The 18,792-nt window shown below is 44.7% G+C and overlaps 1 protein-coding gene across 2 annotated transcripts in view; it reads right to left on the reverse strand.

The window, feature by feature from the left end:
- ACBD6 (acyl-CoA binding domain containing 6) overlaps positions 1-18,792 on the reverse strand; it is a 157,774-nt gene that overhangs the window by 87,759 nt on the left and 51,223 nt on the right. For both annotated transcript variants that reach the window (XM_077332223.1, XM_077332222.1), the window contains exons 4-5: positions 16,600-16,682; positions 642-747 (exon numbers count right to left, since the gene is read on the reverse strand). In XM_077332223.1, the coding sequence (XP_077188338.1) occupies positions 642-747; positions 16,600-16,682 (189 nt within the window). The remainder of the gene's footprint in view (positions 1-641; positions 748-16,599; positions 16,683-18,792) is intronic.

The following is an 18,792-nucleotide window of genomic DNA, read 5'->3' on the forward strand; positions in this document are numbered from 1 at the left end:
GCCGCTTTGGGTAGCAAAAAGTGGGGTGTAAAAACCAACTCTTCGTCTGGTTCAGGGGTGGACAAACTGTAACTCTCCAGATATCCATGAACTATAATTCCCATCAGCACATGCTGGCACGAGCTCATGGGAATTGTAGTCCATGGACATCTGGAGAGCCACAGTTTGGCCACCCCTGGTCTAGTCAGTAGTGTTAGGGTGGCTACAAAGGTGAAGACGCGTTAGCCTACAACAGCTGTCCCCAACCCCCGGTCCAGGGACCGGGACTAGTTCGTGGATCAGTCGGCACTGGTCCACGGCCCCTCCTCGTCCTCCTCCTCGGCTACTGCCTCGGGGGCTGCCCTGCCACTTTGCCACCGGCTCATTTTTGGTGCTCTCCAGCGGCCACCATGGCTGGGGCTCCCCCTCAGCATGGCACTGTGCAGCTGCTGCTGGCAGTGCCCCCCAGTGGGTGGAGGGAAGTCAGGGGCGCCAGCGGGAAAGCATGTGGAGCAGGGGCTCAGGCAGCTACATCCCTCGGCAAAAGACTACTCCCCGCCCTGGGTCTCAGTAAAATTGTCAAGTGTTGACCAGTCCCCCGTGATAAAAAGATTGGGGACCACTGGCCTATAAGACTGATTAATCCCTCCTCTGGTCAATACCTTCTCATCTTTTGTATTCACATCCACTTTCTCTGATCGGATGGCTTTGGTCACATGTTCAATGTTGTTTTCTCTGCAGTAGTCAAATATGTTCTTGTCTTCCTCCCTGAGAAGAAATAAGAAAAAAAAAGTTTTCATCATTACTAAACTACACATCAAAGTTAACTTTTATACCCCACTTTTCACTACTCAAAGAAGTCCCAACGTAGCTTATAAATATTTTTCCCTTCTCCCCACAACTGAAACCCTGTGAGGTAGATGGGACTGAGAGAGCTCAGAGAGAACTGTTCTGCAAGACAACTGTGACTAGCTCAAGGTCAGCCAGCTGGCTGCATGTGGAGGAGTGGGGAATCAAACCTGGTTCTCCAGATTAGAGGCTACTGCTCTTAACCAGAATACCAAGCTGGCATGTTCAGTGGAGCCTTCAGATGGCTTTGGCCACATGTTCAATGTTGCTTTTACATCATGACGTAGGTTGGGCCAAAAGAGCTGCCACTCTTAATCACTATACCACGCTAGCTTTTACAATGGTATTGATCCCTGGTCTGTGTATATAGAAGGATTTGGGGAACTTGGTTGTATGCTCCTGCCTTGCAGGCTTTAACAGTCAGTGGAACTTGGAAACCTATGCCCGAGTGTATAAGCAGAAACTAAAAAGAAAGACTCTCTCCTCAAAGTTTTAAAATACCTTTTTGAATAGCAGAAACACTTTTGTGTTGGCAACAATTATCTGGACTTAGTGTGATTACAAACTTTCCTCAATATTATTGGTTCACCTCATATATTGTTTGTTTGTTGGTTCATTCATTCAATTTATATACTGCTCCTCAGGGTGACATCTCAAGTTGGTGTAAACGGAACCAGTGGGGAATGGGAAAGGTACACTGAAACATTTGGAACAGTATGAACAATCAAAAAGATATAAACAGTTATAACAACAACATGTGGGTAAGCACAACAGAGTGCCAGGTTGCCTAGCAAGGGACCAGGCCAGGGGTAGTCAAACTGAGGCCCTCCAGATGTCCATGGACTACAATTCCCAGGAGCCTCTGCCAGCGAATGCTGGCAGGGGCTTCTGGGAATTGTAGTCCATGGACATCTGGAGGGCTGCAGTTTGACTACCCCTGGACCAGGCTATAGAGAGGTCTCCGTCATTGTCCTCATCTGAAAGCCTGGTGGAAGAGCTCCGTTTTGCAGACCCTCCCAAACTGTTTAAGTTCCGATAGGGCCTTGATTTCATTGAGGAGCTCCTTCCACCAGGTTGGGGCCACGGATGAAAAGAGTCTGGCTCTGGTCGAGCCCAGGCAGATTTCTTTGGGGGCAGGGATCACCAGGTTGTTGGAGTAGATAGAGCGTGTTGCTCTTTGGGGCATACAGGCGAGTCGGTCCTTGAGTATGCAGGACCCTGACCGTGTATGGCCGTGAAGATGAGTACCAGCACTTTGAACCTGATCCAGTATTTGTTTGGTAGCCAGTGCAGCTGATATGGGTTCCCCATGGTGTTTGGGTGAGAACACAGGTAGCTGCATTTTGTACTAGTTGTAGTTTCCAGAGCAGGATAAGGGTCGGCCAGTGTAGAGCAAGCCTTTAAAGCCCTAAACAGTCTGGGATCCTTGTATCTACAGGACCGCCTACCCCTATCCTATGCCTGATTCTACCCGACCTTTCATTCTCTAAGTTAAAATATTTTTATTTCAAACATTTCAAAAGTTGACTGTAAGAAGATGAATGCCCCTCAGCTCCCTGGGCTAGGCCAGCATCAATATATATATTAAAGCAACTGGGTGGGACAGCCATAGACAAAGAAATAAGAGAACATAGATATAGGGGCTGCTCAGCCAGAATGAAAAAAGGGAAAACTCTACACATGAGAGAGGGAAGAGGGCAAGAGCACCACAGTTGTCTATATCAAATCTACAGGTTAGCGTTTAAGATGCAGGTAAGTATTCCTTGGCGCAGAGTGGTAAGGCAGCAACATGCTGTCTGGAGCTGTCTGTCCATGAGGCTGGGAGTTTGATCCCAGCAGCCGGCTCAAGGTTGACTCAGCCTTCCATCCTTCCGAGGTCGGTAAAATGAGTACCCAGCTTGCTGGAGGGTAAATGGTAAGGACTGGGGAAGGCACTGGCAAACCACCCAGTATTGAGTCTGCCGTGAAAACGCTAGAGGGCATCACCCCAAGGGTCAGACATGACTCGGTGCTTGCACAGGGGATACCTTTACCTTTAAGTGTTCCTCACTCTATTTGGTCCCTGGAGGTCTAGTTCATTTAGTAAAACATCAACTCCCTAAAGGCTTACTTAGCTCTTTTACAATACTATTAATTACAAGTTGTTCCTTAATGTCCTTAATTATGTATACGTTTGCTGAACAAAGAGGTCATTGTTGTCTTTAAAATCTATGACATCTGGCAGCTGCATTTTGAATCACTCATCACCTGCATCATGCTCTATCCCATGAGCCCGTCAGCATTCGCTGGACATCTGGAGGGCCGCAGTCTGACTACCCCTGCTCTATACATTTTAGGGACATGGGACAAGGAGGCCCAAATTTTAGGGAGAAGAAGGCCCAAATTGACTAAAAGCAGGGCAAGGCCAAACCAACAGACAGCGACTCTTCAGAATGGACCCAAAGTGTGCCACTGCTGTTTTCAAAATGTGACCTTTATACCTCAGTGATCCAATGCTTTAGATCCAGCCTGGGCCTTCTTGACGGCGGTTTCCTGTATGGGTGGGCGTTAATTATTTAAAATATATTTTAATATGTGTTAAACATTTTTGGACGATATAACTATTATATGGTCATATCAACCCACCCACCCCTCCCAAAATGGCCAATGAGGGGCCGGGAAAGGGAGGGGCGTGTCCACAGGTCTGCTTCCCAACCATATTCTCCACAATCATGCCTCTTCTGGGGTTTCTTGAATAGTTCAAGGGTTTCTCAATGGCAAAAAGGTTAAGAAAGGCTGGTTTAGATGTTCACACAGGAGAGAAAGAGTATATTGGTGATAATCAATCTGCCCAAGCATGAATGAAGGACACTGAACACATTTTGTTCAGAGTTGTAGTTTACCTAAATGCTTAAGGAAGGAGTGAATGAAAATAAATGTGTTCTCTCTTGCCCCAGAGGGACAGATCAGAACGAATGGGATGAAATTAATTCAAAAGAAATTCCATCTAAACATCCGGAAGAAGTTCCTGACAGTTATAGCGGTTTCTCAGTGGAACAGGCTTCCTCGTGAGGTGGTGGATTCTCCATCTTTGGAGATTTTTAAACAGAGGCTGGATAGCCATCTGATGGAGAGGCTGATTCTGTGAAGGCTCAAAGGGGTGGCAGGTTACAGTGGATGAGCGATAGGGTTGTGAGCGTCCTGCATAGTGCAGGGGGTTGGACTAGATGACCCATGAGGTCCCTTCCAACTCTATGATTCTATGATTCTATGAGAAGCAGAAAAATTGTTACTGAAAACACTGCAGAAAACGATCACAATAGAGCACAGTGCGGAACATGGAGACAGGCAGCCTCTGTTTAGGGATAACCTATTAACTGTTGAACCCTGGCACGCTTGGAAGAGTTCCTTAAGAAGGTTAAAGACTTGCTTTACGGAGCCATATCACTTGTGAAGGAGAAAATGCCCTTGTGCCGCTCCCACCACAAGCCCACACTTCTTTGCTCTGTGAAAATCAAGACATTTTCTCAAACTGTTTCGGCTCCTTCTCGTACGCTGTGCCGGCAAGCCCCTGCCACCCAAGTAATCTTGCGGAAAACACAAAGACAAGATTAAAAAAAAGAAGCAGCAGCAGCAGCAGCAGAGGCCCTCTCCCTGTGCTCTCTTTAACAACTTCAGGAGTGCTGCACCCAATCTTCCATGTCTGCCACCTTTGTGGGGTTGTATCACCTTTGAAACGGAATCGCCAACTGCCGAGATTGGCCAGGCTCCATCTATATCCCCCCCCTACTCCCACACACACACACACCCTTTTTCCTGGACGGCTCTAATTGTTACGGTACAGGAAGCCATGAAGAATGTCAACCTTCCCAGGAGGGACCGCGCACTGTAAACAGGTGGCCTTGCCTGCCTGCTTGGCGCTGCCCGACTGAGCACGCCAAGACGCAATGAAGCAGGGAAAGAGGAGCAAGTACGGGAGCCGAGACACGCTAGCAACAGTTACTGTTTATGTCAAGACCTCCTTACCCCCAAGAGACCCATCTTCACATAATCTATAATTATCTCTTCGTCTAATCGCCCCGTCACTTCGGAGGCTCTCCTGGGCACGGGGAAAAGGAAAAGCTCATTAACTGAACCTTTTCTCCTCTCTCCAGCCACCCATAGCTTTTAATTGCTTGGTGTTGTTATTATCTATCAGTGCAACTGGGATCATTTTCATAAGAAAGGGAGGGCGGGAGGGAGAGGAGCGGGCACGTGTCCCTGAGGTACGCACGGCAGGCAAACCTTTGCTTTCTCAATTATTTACACCAGCTGAGGTTTTGCAGGCTGAATAAATCCATAACTCAAGTTTATTCTGATCAGTCGGGATTCCCCCCGGGGAGGGGGGGGCGCGCGAGAGACGCTGCCCACTTGCCTGCACACTTCTGCGCTGTCCTCAAGAGAGCAAACCGGGATGTAACAAGACATGTGTCAGCCAATTGCCCGTGCGTGACAAAAATATGCACGAAATTCAAGTTAGCGAGAAAGGACGCGTTGGGAAAGTGATATCGCTCAGCCCACTCCCACCTCCCTCAATGTAGCACGTTTTCCCTTCTAGGGCAAGGGAATCTATCCTCGTGTAATACTTTGGCCTATCCTGATAAAAACCACACACACACAAACACATAAACTGAGCTCATCAGGGCTTGCAAAAGGGAGCTCCTCTGCCAGGCATTTGGTTGAGGTCGACCTGAACCACCGCTTCTCATTGGCCCCTAAGCCTCCCTCCTACGACGACCACTACAAATCCGCCCAACCCACTGGGCCACAGTACGAGTTGAGCTGATGCTCTTTGCAGTCTCCACCATTCTATAATGTTATTGTCATTATTATGTGAATGTTGTTATTGTTATCACCTTGTTATTACTATAAACGGAGTTACCTGCGTCGTTTGTTGTTTCGTGTAAACCGCCCTGAACTTTTGGGGAGGGCAGTATATATATATAAAAAATAAAATAAAAATAAAATCATAAAGAGAATATGTAAGCAAAGCCCCAACGGTTCATGCCGGTGATCAGTTCCATGACATACTACTGTGCTACCTTTGCCCCCAATCCTTTGATCGCCCAGGGCAGTAGTCCCCAACCCTCAGTCTTGGGACTGGTACCGGTCCGTGGCTCCTCCCCATTTTTCTTCCCGGCTGCTGCCTCGGGGACTGTCCTGCCACTCTGCCACTGGCTCACCCTTTGGTGCTCTCCAGCGGCCGCCATGGCTGGGGCTCCCCCTCGGTGTGGCACTGTGCAGCTGCTGCTAGCAGCGCCCCCCAGTGGGCGGCGGGAAGTCAGGGGCGCCGGCGGAGCAGGGGCTCAGGCGGCAGTGGCAATGTCCCTCGGCAAAAGACTACCCCTCCTCCCCCAGGCCTCAGTAAAATGATCAAGTATTGACTGGTCCCCGGTGATAAAAAGGTTGGGGACCACTGGCCCAGGGTATAGACATCCCTATGGGGCAGAACTGCTGCTAGGAAAGTCTATTTTAAACAGCACTTCAATCACAAACTGCTGTTAAAAGTGAATTCCCCCCTCTGCTCTGCTGTTGCTGCCCTACGAGGGTGGGGGGGGAGGAGACTGGGTCTGATCTGAGGCAGCTACAACATGCTGGATAAGACATCAGTGAGGCCAACAGGCTCCTTTAAAAGTGGGTGGCTTCCCTGTTCTCTGATGACAAAATGATCCAAGGGCGCAAAAAAACCCTTAAAGCGGCTAAAGGTTTTCACCTTATTTATTTATTTCTGATTTAGAAGATTTATATGACCACAGCCTCTGCAGAGAGCAAACGTCAACTCTGTTTTTGCTTAAGGGGAGGGCAGGCCCGTTGGAATAAGGCTCTGATAAACACTTAAGCAATTCTCACGCTGCCGTCCAGAATCGGGGCTAGAAGGCAGACAGCGCAATGAGGAAAAATGCTGGTGGTGGCGTTCCTTCCTCCCCACCCCTCCCTCCCAAAAGTAGGCGGTACAAGCTCTACCAGTCTATAAATTGCGATCCCATTCAAGCGGTTCGTTTTGCAGAAAATGAAAGCTTGCTATTCCTAAACAAAGAATTGATAGTGGTCCATCAGTATATCTGCTCAGTTTAAGGCATCAACGTTCCCATTGGATGGTTGCAGGCAGCTCTGCTCTTTACAGCACAAAACTGGCGGTGAGCGATATATGTAGTATGCTCCATAACGCTTTTGCACACGAAAGCAATGGAAAAGAACAGAAGCGGCATATTCTTGACATAACGAAAATCTTCATGTTTAATTCTATGCAGTTCATAATCAGGTACAGCTACAGGTACAATGTACCCTTAAGGGCTTGGATTTATTTTTATTTTTTTATTTTTTATTCAGATATTTTTTAGGGGAACTTTAACAACTGTTGGGAGAAGCTGCTCTTTAAAATTCTGCAGGCCTTTGCGCCTGACCACATGCAGTGACCTCTGGTATTCTCTGCCAAAACAGTTCATTTGTCTCTCAGATCAACTAATCAATTCCAGAGCCATCAATCATCCTAGTTCAGGACTACTCTGGTCTAGCTCAGAGAGTGGGCCAGATGGCTGCCTCTGTTAATGGGATTAATAAAATTCTGATAGATTACATGGCATCAGACTACAAAATATGATGGGGACTATCAAACATGCTGGACAAGATTGGGGGAGGGGGGGTGGGGAAACAGACAGCAACCTCCCATTTGTTATTTTAGTCCTCTATCTACCCAGTTACAAAATTCAACCTTTACTTTTCAGCCAGAGCCTTCTGGAGGCTTGTCTTAACTAAACAAAATAGCTTTTAATATGAACGTGCTGGGTTTCTTTTAGATAGCAAATGCCTTGTTCAAGTGTCCAAACTAGAGAATCCTAAACTTTATTCCAATTCATATCTGACATCTGATATCTGATATTGTTTATGTTGTACTGTTTGAATTATTCTTTGTTATGCTGTTACCCTGTTATTATTAGTTAATAATATGAATGTTATAATCTTTATACGTATGGTTCCATGTATAGTTTCAGTTCTATGTAAACCGCCCTGCGCCTTCGGGGAGGGCAGTATATAAATATGAATAAATAAATTAATTAAATAAATGAAAAAAAAAAAACAAGCAACAAGCAGCAAGTTTTGTTTAAAGGGGGGGGGATATCCTTGATCATGGTTGGTTTAACACTGCACACACCGAAAGAACTGTTGTGAAACTGTGATTCAATACACTACAATATCCTGTACTAATTTAAGACAATGAATAAAATGGTCGAGACACCACACACAAGGACAAATTAAAACCAGCAAACCCCATAAGACTAAGAGTATAAGACCATAAGAATACTAAAAACACCACCGTCTAATTAAGACTATAGCCTAATTAAAACAGGATGTTGTCGTTTTTAAAAAACCTGCGAGGGATTTAAAGGGCTTACGAGAACAAAAATGCTTTCACCTTGCATTTAAATAATATAAACTTGGCACCAGGCTGTAGAAACATAACTCCAAACACAGATGCTGAGAAAATCCTGCCTCTGTACCACATCCGCTTATCTTTAGAATATTTGGGGGGCAGGACAAAGCATGGCTTTCCATGATTGTTTTGGTAAGCAGATACATGTGGGAGAAGGTGATCCATAAAATATAATTGTCCCAGGTTGTTGTTGTTGTTAGGTGTGAAGTCGTGTCCGACCCATTGCGACCCCATGGACAATGATCCTCCAGGCCTTCCTGTCCTCTACCATTCCCCGGAGTCCATTTAAGTTTGCACCTACTACTTCCGTGACTCCATCCAGCCACCTCATTCTCTGTCGTCCCCTTCTTCATCGCTCCCAGCATTAGGCTCTTCTCCAGGGAGTCCTTCCTTCTCATGAGGTGGCCAAAGTATTTGAGTTTCATCTTCAAGATCTGGCCTTCTAAGGAGCAGGCAGGGCTGATCTCCTCTAGGGCTGACCGGTTTGTTCACCTTGCAGTCCAAGGGACTCGCAAGAGTCTTCTCCAGCACCAGAGTTCAAAAGCCTCAATTCTTTGATGCTCGGCCTTCCTTATGGTCCAACTCTCACAGCCATACATTGCTACTGGGAAGACCATTGCCTTGTTCCAGGTTACCTAGGGCTTCATACATCACAGCTGTACCTTCCACACTGTCTTCAAATAAAGCCACTTGCTTGTACGTTCATCAACGTAGTTCAGTCTGGATGTAATCAGAGCAGAGATTCCAATGGCCAAATCCTGCTCTTCAAGGGAGGCCCACAGTGAGCAGATCAGACAATTCTGGTTTAAGATACTTTATGCCACAGTGGGGATATATACTTCCATCTTTAGCCCTGCATTGAATCCCTCCCAAACTGTACACCTACTCCTAGAAGGGGTGTGTGTAACTACATCCACTACAGGAAGACTCCACAAAGTACAGCTAGCCTTGTTATCAACCAGTAGTATCTCAACTTATTAGTTATTAGCCCTCATCCAGTCCATCACAACCCTCAGACACCAGCCCTGAGTCATCTGCTGAATAACAGAAGTGGTGTTCACAGTCAGATGACACCTCAACCCCAACCTCCAGGCAGCCTGTCTCTAGCAGTTTCATTCTGAACAGCTGAAAGAATCCAAGAGTGCACCATATTTCAAATGGCAAGGGGTACAAGTTGTTGTTCCTCTACAACTGGTCAGCTATGTAGGACTGGAACTACCAAAAATAGCGTCCATGACATGCCAACCAGTCCAGAAGGACACCTTGATCAACGTCAAAAACTGCCAGGAGGTCTAGGAGAACCAACAAAAGTCCTTTTCTTTGTCCCATACCCAAGTGACACTGATCCAGATAATCCATTTCACCAAAGAGAGCCTAGTGTTATACCGCCATGGCCGAAATGATCACTTTGTCCATCGGAGGGATATTTGCCCACTAGTCAACAGTTGTTTAGATTCTGAGGGTCTAGGGCATTGGTTCTCTACCTTGGGGTCAGGACCCCATTTGGGGTCGCCTGGCCCCTTCCTCAGGGTCGCCAGGTTACCTGCCGCCATGGCGTTGTCATCGTGTGGTGGCAGCAGCGGACAGGTGGTTGTGGCAGCGGCAGAGCCATAGCAATGGCTATTTCCACGCCACCTCGATTGTTGTGTGCATGTACGTGGATGCACACCCCCCCCCCGCGCACACGCGTTTCCAGCGCCCCACTGACTCCTTCTGCTGCTGCCCAGCCTGCTTGAGGGTTGCACCGGCGCCTGCCAAGGAATGCACCAAAACACTTTGCTCAGCTCCTCAGGCTGAGTCCCTGCTGGGCTTCGGTGCTGAAGTTGGGGTCAAAGCAAAGAAAAGGTTGAGAACTGCTAGTCTCACCACTACTTAATTCAAGCATGCTCTAACAACCCCTTCCTCAGTGTTCACCACTCCAGAGATCCAACCAGCTACCTACCAGGCAAGATGGACAGGGGTCAAGCAAAGATGTGGTATGATACACTCCCCAAATCAATCTGAACTAAACAACTCATATTTGTACACATTTGTACAAATGGTCACAGATATTTTTACCTGCAAAATTCCTAGCAAACAAGTCCCAGAAGTCTGCTGCTCAAGCCAGGCTCATTGAGATCATGTCTAGTCTCAAAAGTCCTCTGACTGCTTGGAACACTTCTACAGGACAGCTTTACGCAAGTGTCATGATAACAGAGAAGAATGCTTCACCCCCAATCATTGCCACAGAATGCTATAACCTGCATTTGGGTGCAATCTCTGGATTTACCTGACATTAAGCAACTGTAGTTTCACATCTGATGGTTGGCTGGCATTACACAAGCCTTGCTGGTTCAAAGGGGTTCTGGAATAAGCCACAGGCCGAACTTTGTCTAGGCCTCCTTGCTCTAACAGAACTGTCCCCCTCCCAATTCTACACCTTCTCTGCTTGCCCCACAGCTGTGTCATCCACCATTACTACTGCCCAAGTACACACCAGAAAAGAAAACAAAAAAACCTATCGTCTAACACAGCGGTCCCCAACCTTCATCTGGTCGGGGACAGCCTCCGGGGCTGGGGGAGTGCGAGCGGCCCGGCTGCCGCAGTTGCTCAAAAACACACACGCGCAGAACTGCCGCGCATGCACGTTTTGGCCACCAGGTGGCACTAACACACATGCGCAGAGTTGCCGCACATGCTCGTTTTGGCCACCAGGGGGCGCAAACGCGCATGCGCGGCAGTTCCGTGCGTGCGCGTTAGCGTCGCTGGCACGCCGGCTGGCACGCCGGCTGCCGTGCCGGCTGCCGTGCCAGCCTCTTTCCCCCCCTCTTGCTGCAGGGGGGGAGGCAGGCGCGGCCGCTGGTGGCCCGGTACGATGGCCTTTGCGGTCCGGTACCGGGCCGTAGACCGGGGGTTGGGGACCCCTGCTCTAACACCCCCTTCCCAATTACTTTGGTCCTCTCCTTTGGTAGCAACCCACTGATGAGCCCAGTTTAAGTCCTCCTGATCAACAGCGGATAATCTAGATCAAGGGTAGTCAACCTGTGGTCCTCCAGATGTTCATGGACTACAATTCCCATGAGCCCCTGCCAGCATTTGCTGGCAGGGGCTCATGGGAATTGTAGTCCATGAACATCTGGAGGACCACAGGTTGACTACCCCTGATCTAGATATCCCAGTTTTCTTGTCCCAGTGATCAGGACCCCCTGATGCCACCCAGACACCCCAATTCTTCCTCCAGTGGAATAAACAGAAATTCATTCCCAAATTCATTGCCGAAGTGAATCCAGAACACAGCTCCCATTATAAGAGCAGAATAATAACCCCCACTGGGATAATAACAGACTTTTAGAACTATTTCTAATGACTTTGGAACTACTGAATGATTGAAGTACATCACAACATCGCAACAGCTGTTCATTTCAAATGGAGTCTCTTGGAAAATTCTCATACCAGTGCTTAAAAACACAAACATTAAGACAATTTTGACTATGCATTTTTGATTTCCAGTCACTTAACAGTTTGCCAAACCTCAAGCCTCTCACACTGCTACTATCCATTTTAAAATCAGATTTGGTGCTTTTGATTTTTATTGTCTTTAAATAAATACAGAAAAATTGTTTCAAGAAAGCGAACCCAAATGTAAAACTATCAAAGCAGCTGAATTAAAGGCTTGCTGTTTACATACACAGCCAAATAGCTACAAATAATATTTGCTTTCTGAAGTCAACTAAATATTATTATTAGATTAATCTTGGGTGGCAGACACTAGCAAATCATCACTGGAGCTGGAAAAAATAAACTTATCTTTCCACTCAGTAATTTACAGCATGATCCTAAAAAGAAGTACACGGTTCTAAGCCCAAATATTTAAATGGACTTAGAAGGGTATAGCTCTGCTTAGCAGTGTATTGTTAAATTTACCACCTTGGTGTGGTGATTAAAAGCAGCGGCCTCTGATCTGGAGAGCCAAGTTTGATTCCCCGCTCCTCTTCTACTTGCAGCCAGTTGGGTGACCTGAGGCTAGTCACGGTCCTGTTAGACCTGTTCTCACAGAGCTGGGTGAGATCATATCGCAACTTCTGTATGGTGCAGAAATTTGGGCCTGGCAGGGAAAGGTTTTGGATAAACTTGAAGTTGTCCAAAATACCTTTATTAAGAAAATTTTGGGTCTTCCTCAAGGCATACCAGCTGCCTTTCTCAGAGCTGAATTTGGGCTTCCAACGATTACCTCCAGAGTGCACCTGAAAGTCCTGAAATTCTAAGACCCACCTAGTCAAACACAGCTTTCGGTTTTATTTAGAAAGGAATGACTGGACAACTATCCATTCCCTTATCTTGCATTTATACGGATTATACCACCCCCCTTGATTCGATCAAAAATTATGCTACAATGTATCAGCTAGTATTTAAGGAGCTGTGAGACCGCTATTCATTAACATTTCTAAGATTTTGGTATCAAAAATATGATAGAACAGTGGTCCCCAAACCCCGGTCCGTAGATCAGTCGGTACCGGGCCGCAGCTCCTCCTCGTCCTCCTCCCCAGCTGCTGCCTTGGGGGCTGCCCTGCCACTCTGCTGCTGGGTCACTTTTGGTGCTCTCCGGCGGCCGTCATGGCTGGGGCTCCCCCTCGGTGTGGCACTGCGCAGCTGCTGCTGGCAGTGCCCCCTAGCTGGCGGAGGGAAGTCAGGGGCATGGCAGGAAAGCAAGTGGAGCGGGGGCACAGGCGGCGGCAACGTCCCTCAGCAAAAGACTACCCCCGCCCGGGCCTCAGTAAAATTGTCAAGCGTTGACCGGTCCCCAGTGATAAAAAGGTTGGGGACCACTGTGATAGAACATGGACCTATGGTGTTGGTTTATCTGAATATGTAACTATCACTTAGGAAATGATGCGCTGAAATTTCATTGTGGGTTTCTGTCATTTTATTGTCATTAGACAACAGAATAATAAAAGCTCATAAAGGCAAATATTAGGAATTCTTTTCAGAAGGCAAGTTCCATATGCTAACTTGGGCCACATCTATAGCCTGCTGTGACCAACATGCTGGGTACCTTTCCAGGGAGAGGCAACCGATTTCTGGTTTGACCTGGATACAATAATTAATTCAAATAAAAGGTGTTCGGAGTGGCTGCCTACCCTTTGTTTGGCTCTGCTTCAGCCTGTTTCATCATCAGATGCTGACAACTAGTTTGAAGGATATGCAATTACATGCAGTTTATATCATGATTTGTTAAAAGCACTAGAGGAAAAACGCGCGGTTTTGTAGAGGGATCATTAATGGATATAGAGGGCTGATACACAGCGAAAGAAAGGATTATTAGCCATTTCCACTCAAGAAATCTTTGTTTGTAGCTGACCCCTCCAATTATGGTCTGGTTTTCAAATCTTCCAGGATTTTTTTTTGGGAGGGGGGGGGGCGTCATAGAACATGTGGCTGCAGCAAGACTCCAGGTATTCCTGTATGACACAGATAAAATTCCCATGTAATGACAAAGTGCGGTTTGTTGTGACAGATTAAGCTGGAGGGCGGGGGGCAAGGAGCTCGGAATTAATTTCCACATTCATAGAATCATAGAGATGGACGGGACCTCATGGGTCATCAAGTCCAACCCCCTGCACTATGCAGGACACTCACATCCCTATTGCTCACCCACTGTAACCTGCCACCCCCTTAAGTCTTCACAGAATCAGCCTCTCCGTCAGATGGCTATCTTGCCTCTGTTTAAAAATTTCCAAAGATGGAGAACCCACCACCTCCCGAGGAAGCCTGTTCCACTGAGAAACCGCTCTGTCAGGAACATCTTCTGGATGTTGAAACAGAATTTCAAAGCAAATAATTTGTTCTGACATCTAAAGCAGGCTTTCTCAACCGGGATTTCATGAAATCCGGGTATTTCACGGCCCCGGAAGGGTTTCCCAAATGAGTGGGAGTTAATTAATTTTAATACATTTTTTTAAATTTGTTAAAAATTTATGGCCATGTCAACCCATTCCCACCCTTCCTAAAATGGCCACTGATGGGCCTGGAGGGGGTACAAAATGGAGGGGCCCCAGGTGAGCATGTATATTGCTATGTGTTCCCAATAATGACAAACTATGATTTTTCATTATGTATGAAGAAGAAGAGTTGGTTCTTATATGCTGCTTTTCTCTACCCAAAGGAGTCCCAAAGTGGCTTACAGTCGCCTTCCCTTTCCTCTCCCCACAACAGACACCCTGTGGGGTAGGTGAGGCTGAAAGAGCCCTGATATTACTGCTTGGTCAGAACAGATTTATCAGTGCTGTGGTGAGCCATGTTTGTTCATTCATTTCAACCTGACTCAGTCTGGGCACCAAACAAATCTCGTAAAACTTGGCTGAACATGGTCACATCTACTCCCTTGTCTGAAGCTATACTTCCCTGCTTCTTATTTCAAATTTTATCTTAAAACTCCAGGAAAATAAATAAAAGAACAGTAGTAACATATTAAATTATCATAAACGTATCCAACCCCGCCTTATTCACAACATAAAACTCTCTGAACTTTTCAGAGGAATTATGAATCACACCCTTTCCTTCACTACTCACATTATCCTCTTCTAATGTTATCCTTCCTCATACACTTCCATTTATTTAAATCAATAAGTGCATATTGATCTAAATTTAAGGGGTTTATCCATCGATTCTCCTTGAGACTCTACATGGCATATAAATGGTATCCAAGTAAATAACAAAACTGAAATGAATGCAAGGCCATTCAGAACTTTAAACTGATGAGTAAGTTTTTCCATAACAGCCATGTCCTTGATTTTCAAATAACACGGATGAGTATTTCCCCCTTCCCCTATTATTCAGCTCCGCTGTTAAGAAAAGATGACATTTAAGCTCATCATGTTACTATGGTGGATTCTGGAATAGGCAGAAGAATTTTTCTTATTCCTATTCTCATTGAAACGTCGTCACACACCAGATTTGCATCTTTGAGAACAACTGTCAGGTTTTGTTTCCCTAGATCATTTTGGATCTGGCATAGTATTTTGAGAATTAAAAAGAAACCATACTTTTCATTTTAAAAGTACACGTTCCTGTTGTAACTCAAAGAGGCCAGTGAGGTTTTGGTAATATTTTGAATTGATTAGTTGAGACATTAAAGTTAGTTGATAAGCCAACCTTAACCTCAACAAAGGCCTTAACCTCCCATAAGAGGGCCCTGCCTGAACTTCCACAATTCTGCAGGGCCTGCAAAAGAGAGCTCCTCCACCAGGCATTTGCTTGAGGCCGATGAGCCACAAAACACCCACTGCCCCCCCCCAGACACCCCCTCCCATGACCGAAGAATCTGACCAACCCAAATTCTGTTTCTGTTAAATATTATTCTGGTTGGCATGTTATTATGATTGTTATATTTATTATATATTGTTATATAAATATTTGTTATATTTGTTGCAATGTTCTATGTAATTATGTTATATGTAAACTGCCCAGAGCCGTATGGAAGGGCGGTATAAAAATCTAAAATAAAATAAAAATAAATATAAATTTAACAGTGCAATTCTAAGCATGCTTACTTAAAAGTAAAAGCCCAATGACACACAGGTTGTCCAACAAGATTGTAACCTTGAGTTGGTTGCCAGGGTTGCCTTCATGATATCAAAATAGAAGTTATCTAACTGGAGGACAATCCATTTGTGTTTGCCACATCAACATTTCTGTAAGAACCCTAAACTTTCCATTTCCTGGTTTCCCTCATTGAACGGTAACTTCCATACTGCATAACCATAGATTTTCCAATTTAATTTCCTTTTATCTTTTATTTCCAAAGCTGACCTCAATTAGTAACCTTACTTTTACAGTGCAACTCTTAAAACACGCTGCCTTTGTTCTCCTTGACCAGCAGTGTTTAATAGCAGCATCTTTATCCATAATCCTCAAACAGCAGTTCTGTCAAGAAACCGTGTCTTAGGTATTGAACATTGCAAAGTAAAAGGATTTAATACGGAATACAGTTCATAAATGAAAAAGGAGACATATTATAAAACTCATTAAAGTATTAAAGCAGTGCTTTCCAGAAAAACAATGGTAAAACAGCTTTTAATAAGGTTTGTAAAAAAGAGGAGAAGAAAAAAGAACAATAACTAAAACACAAGGAAAGCACACAAAACCTTACCCAAACATCCCACACGAAGGAGAGATCAGTACCTGGCAGCGATACAGACAGCTATTGATTTAAACCATTACAGACCTAGAAAGTTCTTTCCTGTCGTTTTTTATCTTGCAGGAAAGGCACTACAGTGTTTGCATGATGTTCAAAACAAATGCGGAATGAAAATGAAGCCATAAAAATTACCACTGAGATTCACCTGATGGTTTCTTCCTGATACAGTGAGCTGACAACTGGGCCTCCAAAGCTGGTTTTTCCTTCTTTCCCTTTCTTTTCTACTACCTGGTGAAAAAATACACACACACATAAAAATAGGTTTTCCACATTTGCTTTCTACCACCACACAGTTCTTGCATGACAGAAATCCTATTGACACACCCTCCCCTTTCCTTATCACCACATTCAATCAAGACAGAACCATCTCACGAGCTAGAAACAGAAGCATTCAATGAAGTTCTGCAAGTCGTCCAAATAGGATAATTTTCACCACAAAGTATATATACAAAGTAACTTGAAAAACTCCCTACTGCCATTCTGGGGAGTTTGCTGACTATTTGTGATGTTTTTCTTAGTGGCAATAAGAAAGTATTGCGTCGTTTTGAGTGTTTCTGTATGCACTAAGATGGCAACCTACATTAATCTGTTCTGGAAAATGCTACTGTCAGATGGGGTTTTCAATGGAACCCGGAGAATCATGAAATGGGACTTTGTTTATTGCAGGGGGTAGGCTGCTTGTCATCCAACCACTGGGTCATATTACCTGTGTTAACTTCTATTGACTCTTTCCCCCTAGTTCATCAGCGAAAATTGATCTCCAGCTTAGTTTATATACAGACTACCACATTTTTCTAATACTCTCTGCCTTACAAGGGATCAGTGTGCTCCAATTACTCCTGGGAAGATAGCTGATTAACTGCACGGCTTTTATACTCTCAAAGGGAAGGGGGCTATTTGTTTGCTTCCTGTCCCTGTAGACTTTCATGCCTCATGAAACCCAGCACTAACCCAATTCTGCACCCAGTGCTATAAATATATCTTAACTCTCCATGTGGCCAAATCTGTGGAAACTCAAGTCCAGAAACTGGAGTAACAAAACAGGAAAACAAAGATGGGAAAATCGGTTTATAGAAAACTCCGAAATCTAAATTCTAAAAAACGAAACAGTTGGCAACAGGGCTGTTCCAGCTTTGAGGACTCAATGGGGGCAGGTTTGGCAGTAACCACTAAATGGCTTGATGCCACACAGCTCACTGAGGACTAGCTGCTTGCTAAGGTCAGTATAGGTAGTGGTCAGAGTTTTAGACTAGAATGTGGGAGACCCAGGTTAAATCCCCATTCTGCCATGGAAGTTCACAAGGTGACCTTGGGCAGTTGTACATTCTTTTTTTTTTTTTTTTTTTTTATAATGATTTTTTTTATTTTCATAAAGATAGAAATATAGTCATCATTTGAGAATATACGACCCCACATTGACTCCACAGTGATATAAACTTTTGCCCAAAACTCTAAGAGCCATGAGTCTAAGAGCCATCCACATTTCCACTACATTAAAAAAAAAAAAAAAGCCTGTTTAGATATACAAAAGAAAAGTTATTATTAATCAACTTACTTGAGAGATCGTAGACCTCACATTAACTGCTTGATACAATCTGAGAGCTATCCTAGCAGATATTTCTAGGTTTGAGTTAGATGCTTAACATTAAACATTTCTTATAGCACAGTATTAGTTTTGGCCCTGTATCAATACCCTGATAAAGGGAGAGGAAAGTAGGGCTTTGCCTTAAAGATGTACAAAGAAAAAAAATTACAAAAGGATTTCATAATTTCTCCTTATCCTTAATACAGATACATCTACAAACCATTTATACTTGGCCCATTCTAAGAGCCATCCTGACAGGTATAAGTTGAGAGCTTTGCATTTTCTACAGATCAATATGAGCTTTGGCCCTATAACAATACACCAATAAAAAAAATAATAAGAGGGGAAAGCCCCATTTTATATTTCCAACGCTAACGATTATATTACCTATATGCCTACTAAGAAAAAGAAACAAGAGAGAAAAAAGGCACTGCTTCCCCTTTTTCATAAAAATAGCAATATAGGATACAGTATATGTTGTTAATACAGAGAATAATAAGATTTCCAGGTTTAGATTAAATGCTTAACATTAAACATAGAACAATATAAGCTTTCAGTCTTCTATAGCTTCTCCTTATCCTTGGTTCTAATACATCTACAAAACAATTTTTGCTTGACCCATTCTAAGAACCATCCTCAGTGTAGGCTTTAGTCCTAGGACAATTCACTAATAGAAGAAAGAAAAAATAAGGGGGGAGAACCCCATTTTACATTTTCAGCACTAATGATTATATTACCTATATGCCTATAAAA

Source organism: Paroedura picta, chromosome 4, assembly GCF_049243985.1.
Source record: "Paroedura picta isolate Pp20150507F chromosome 4, Ppicta_v3.0, whole genome shotgun sequence".
NCBI lineage: Eukaryota > Metazoa > Chordata > Lepidosauria > Squamata > Gekkonidae > Paroedura > Paroedura picta.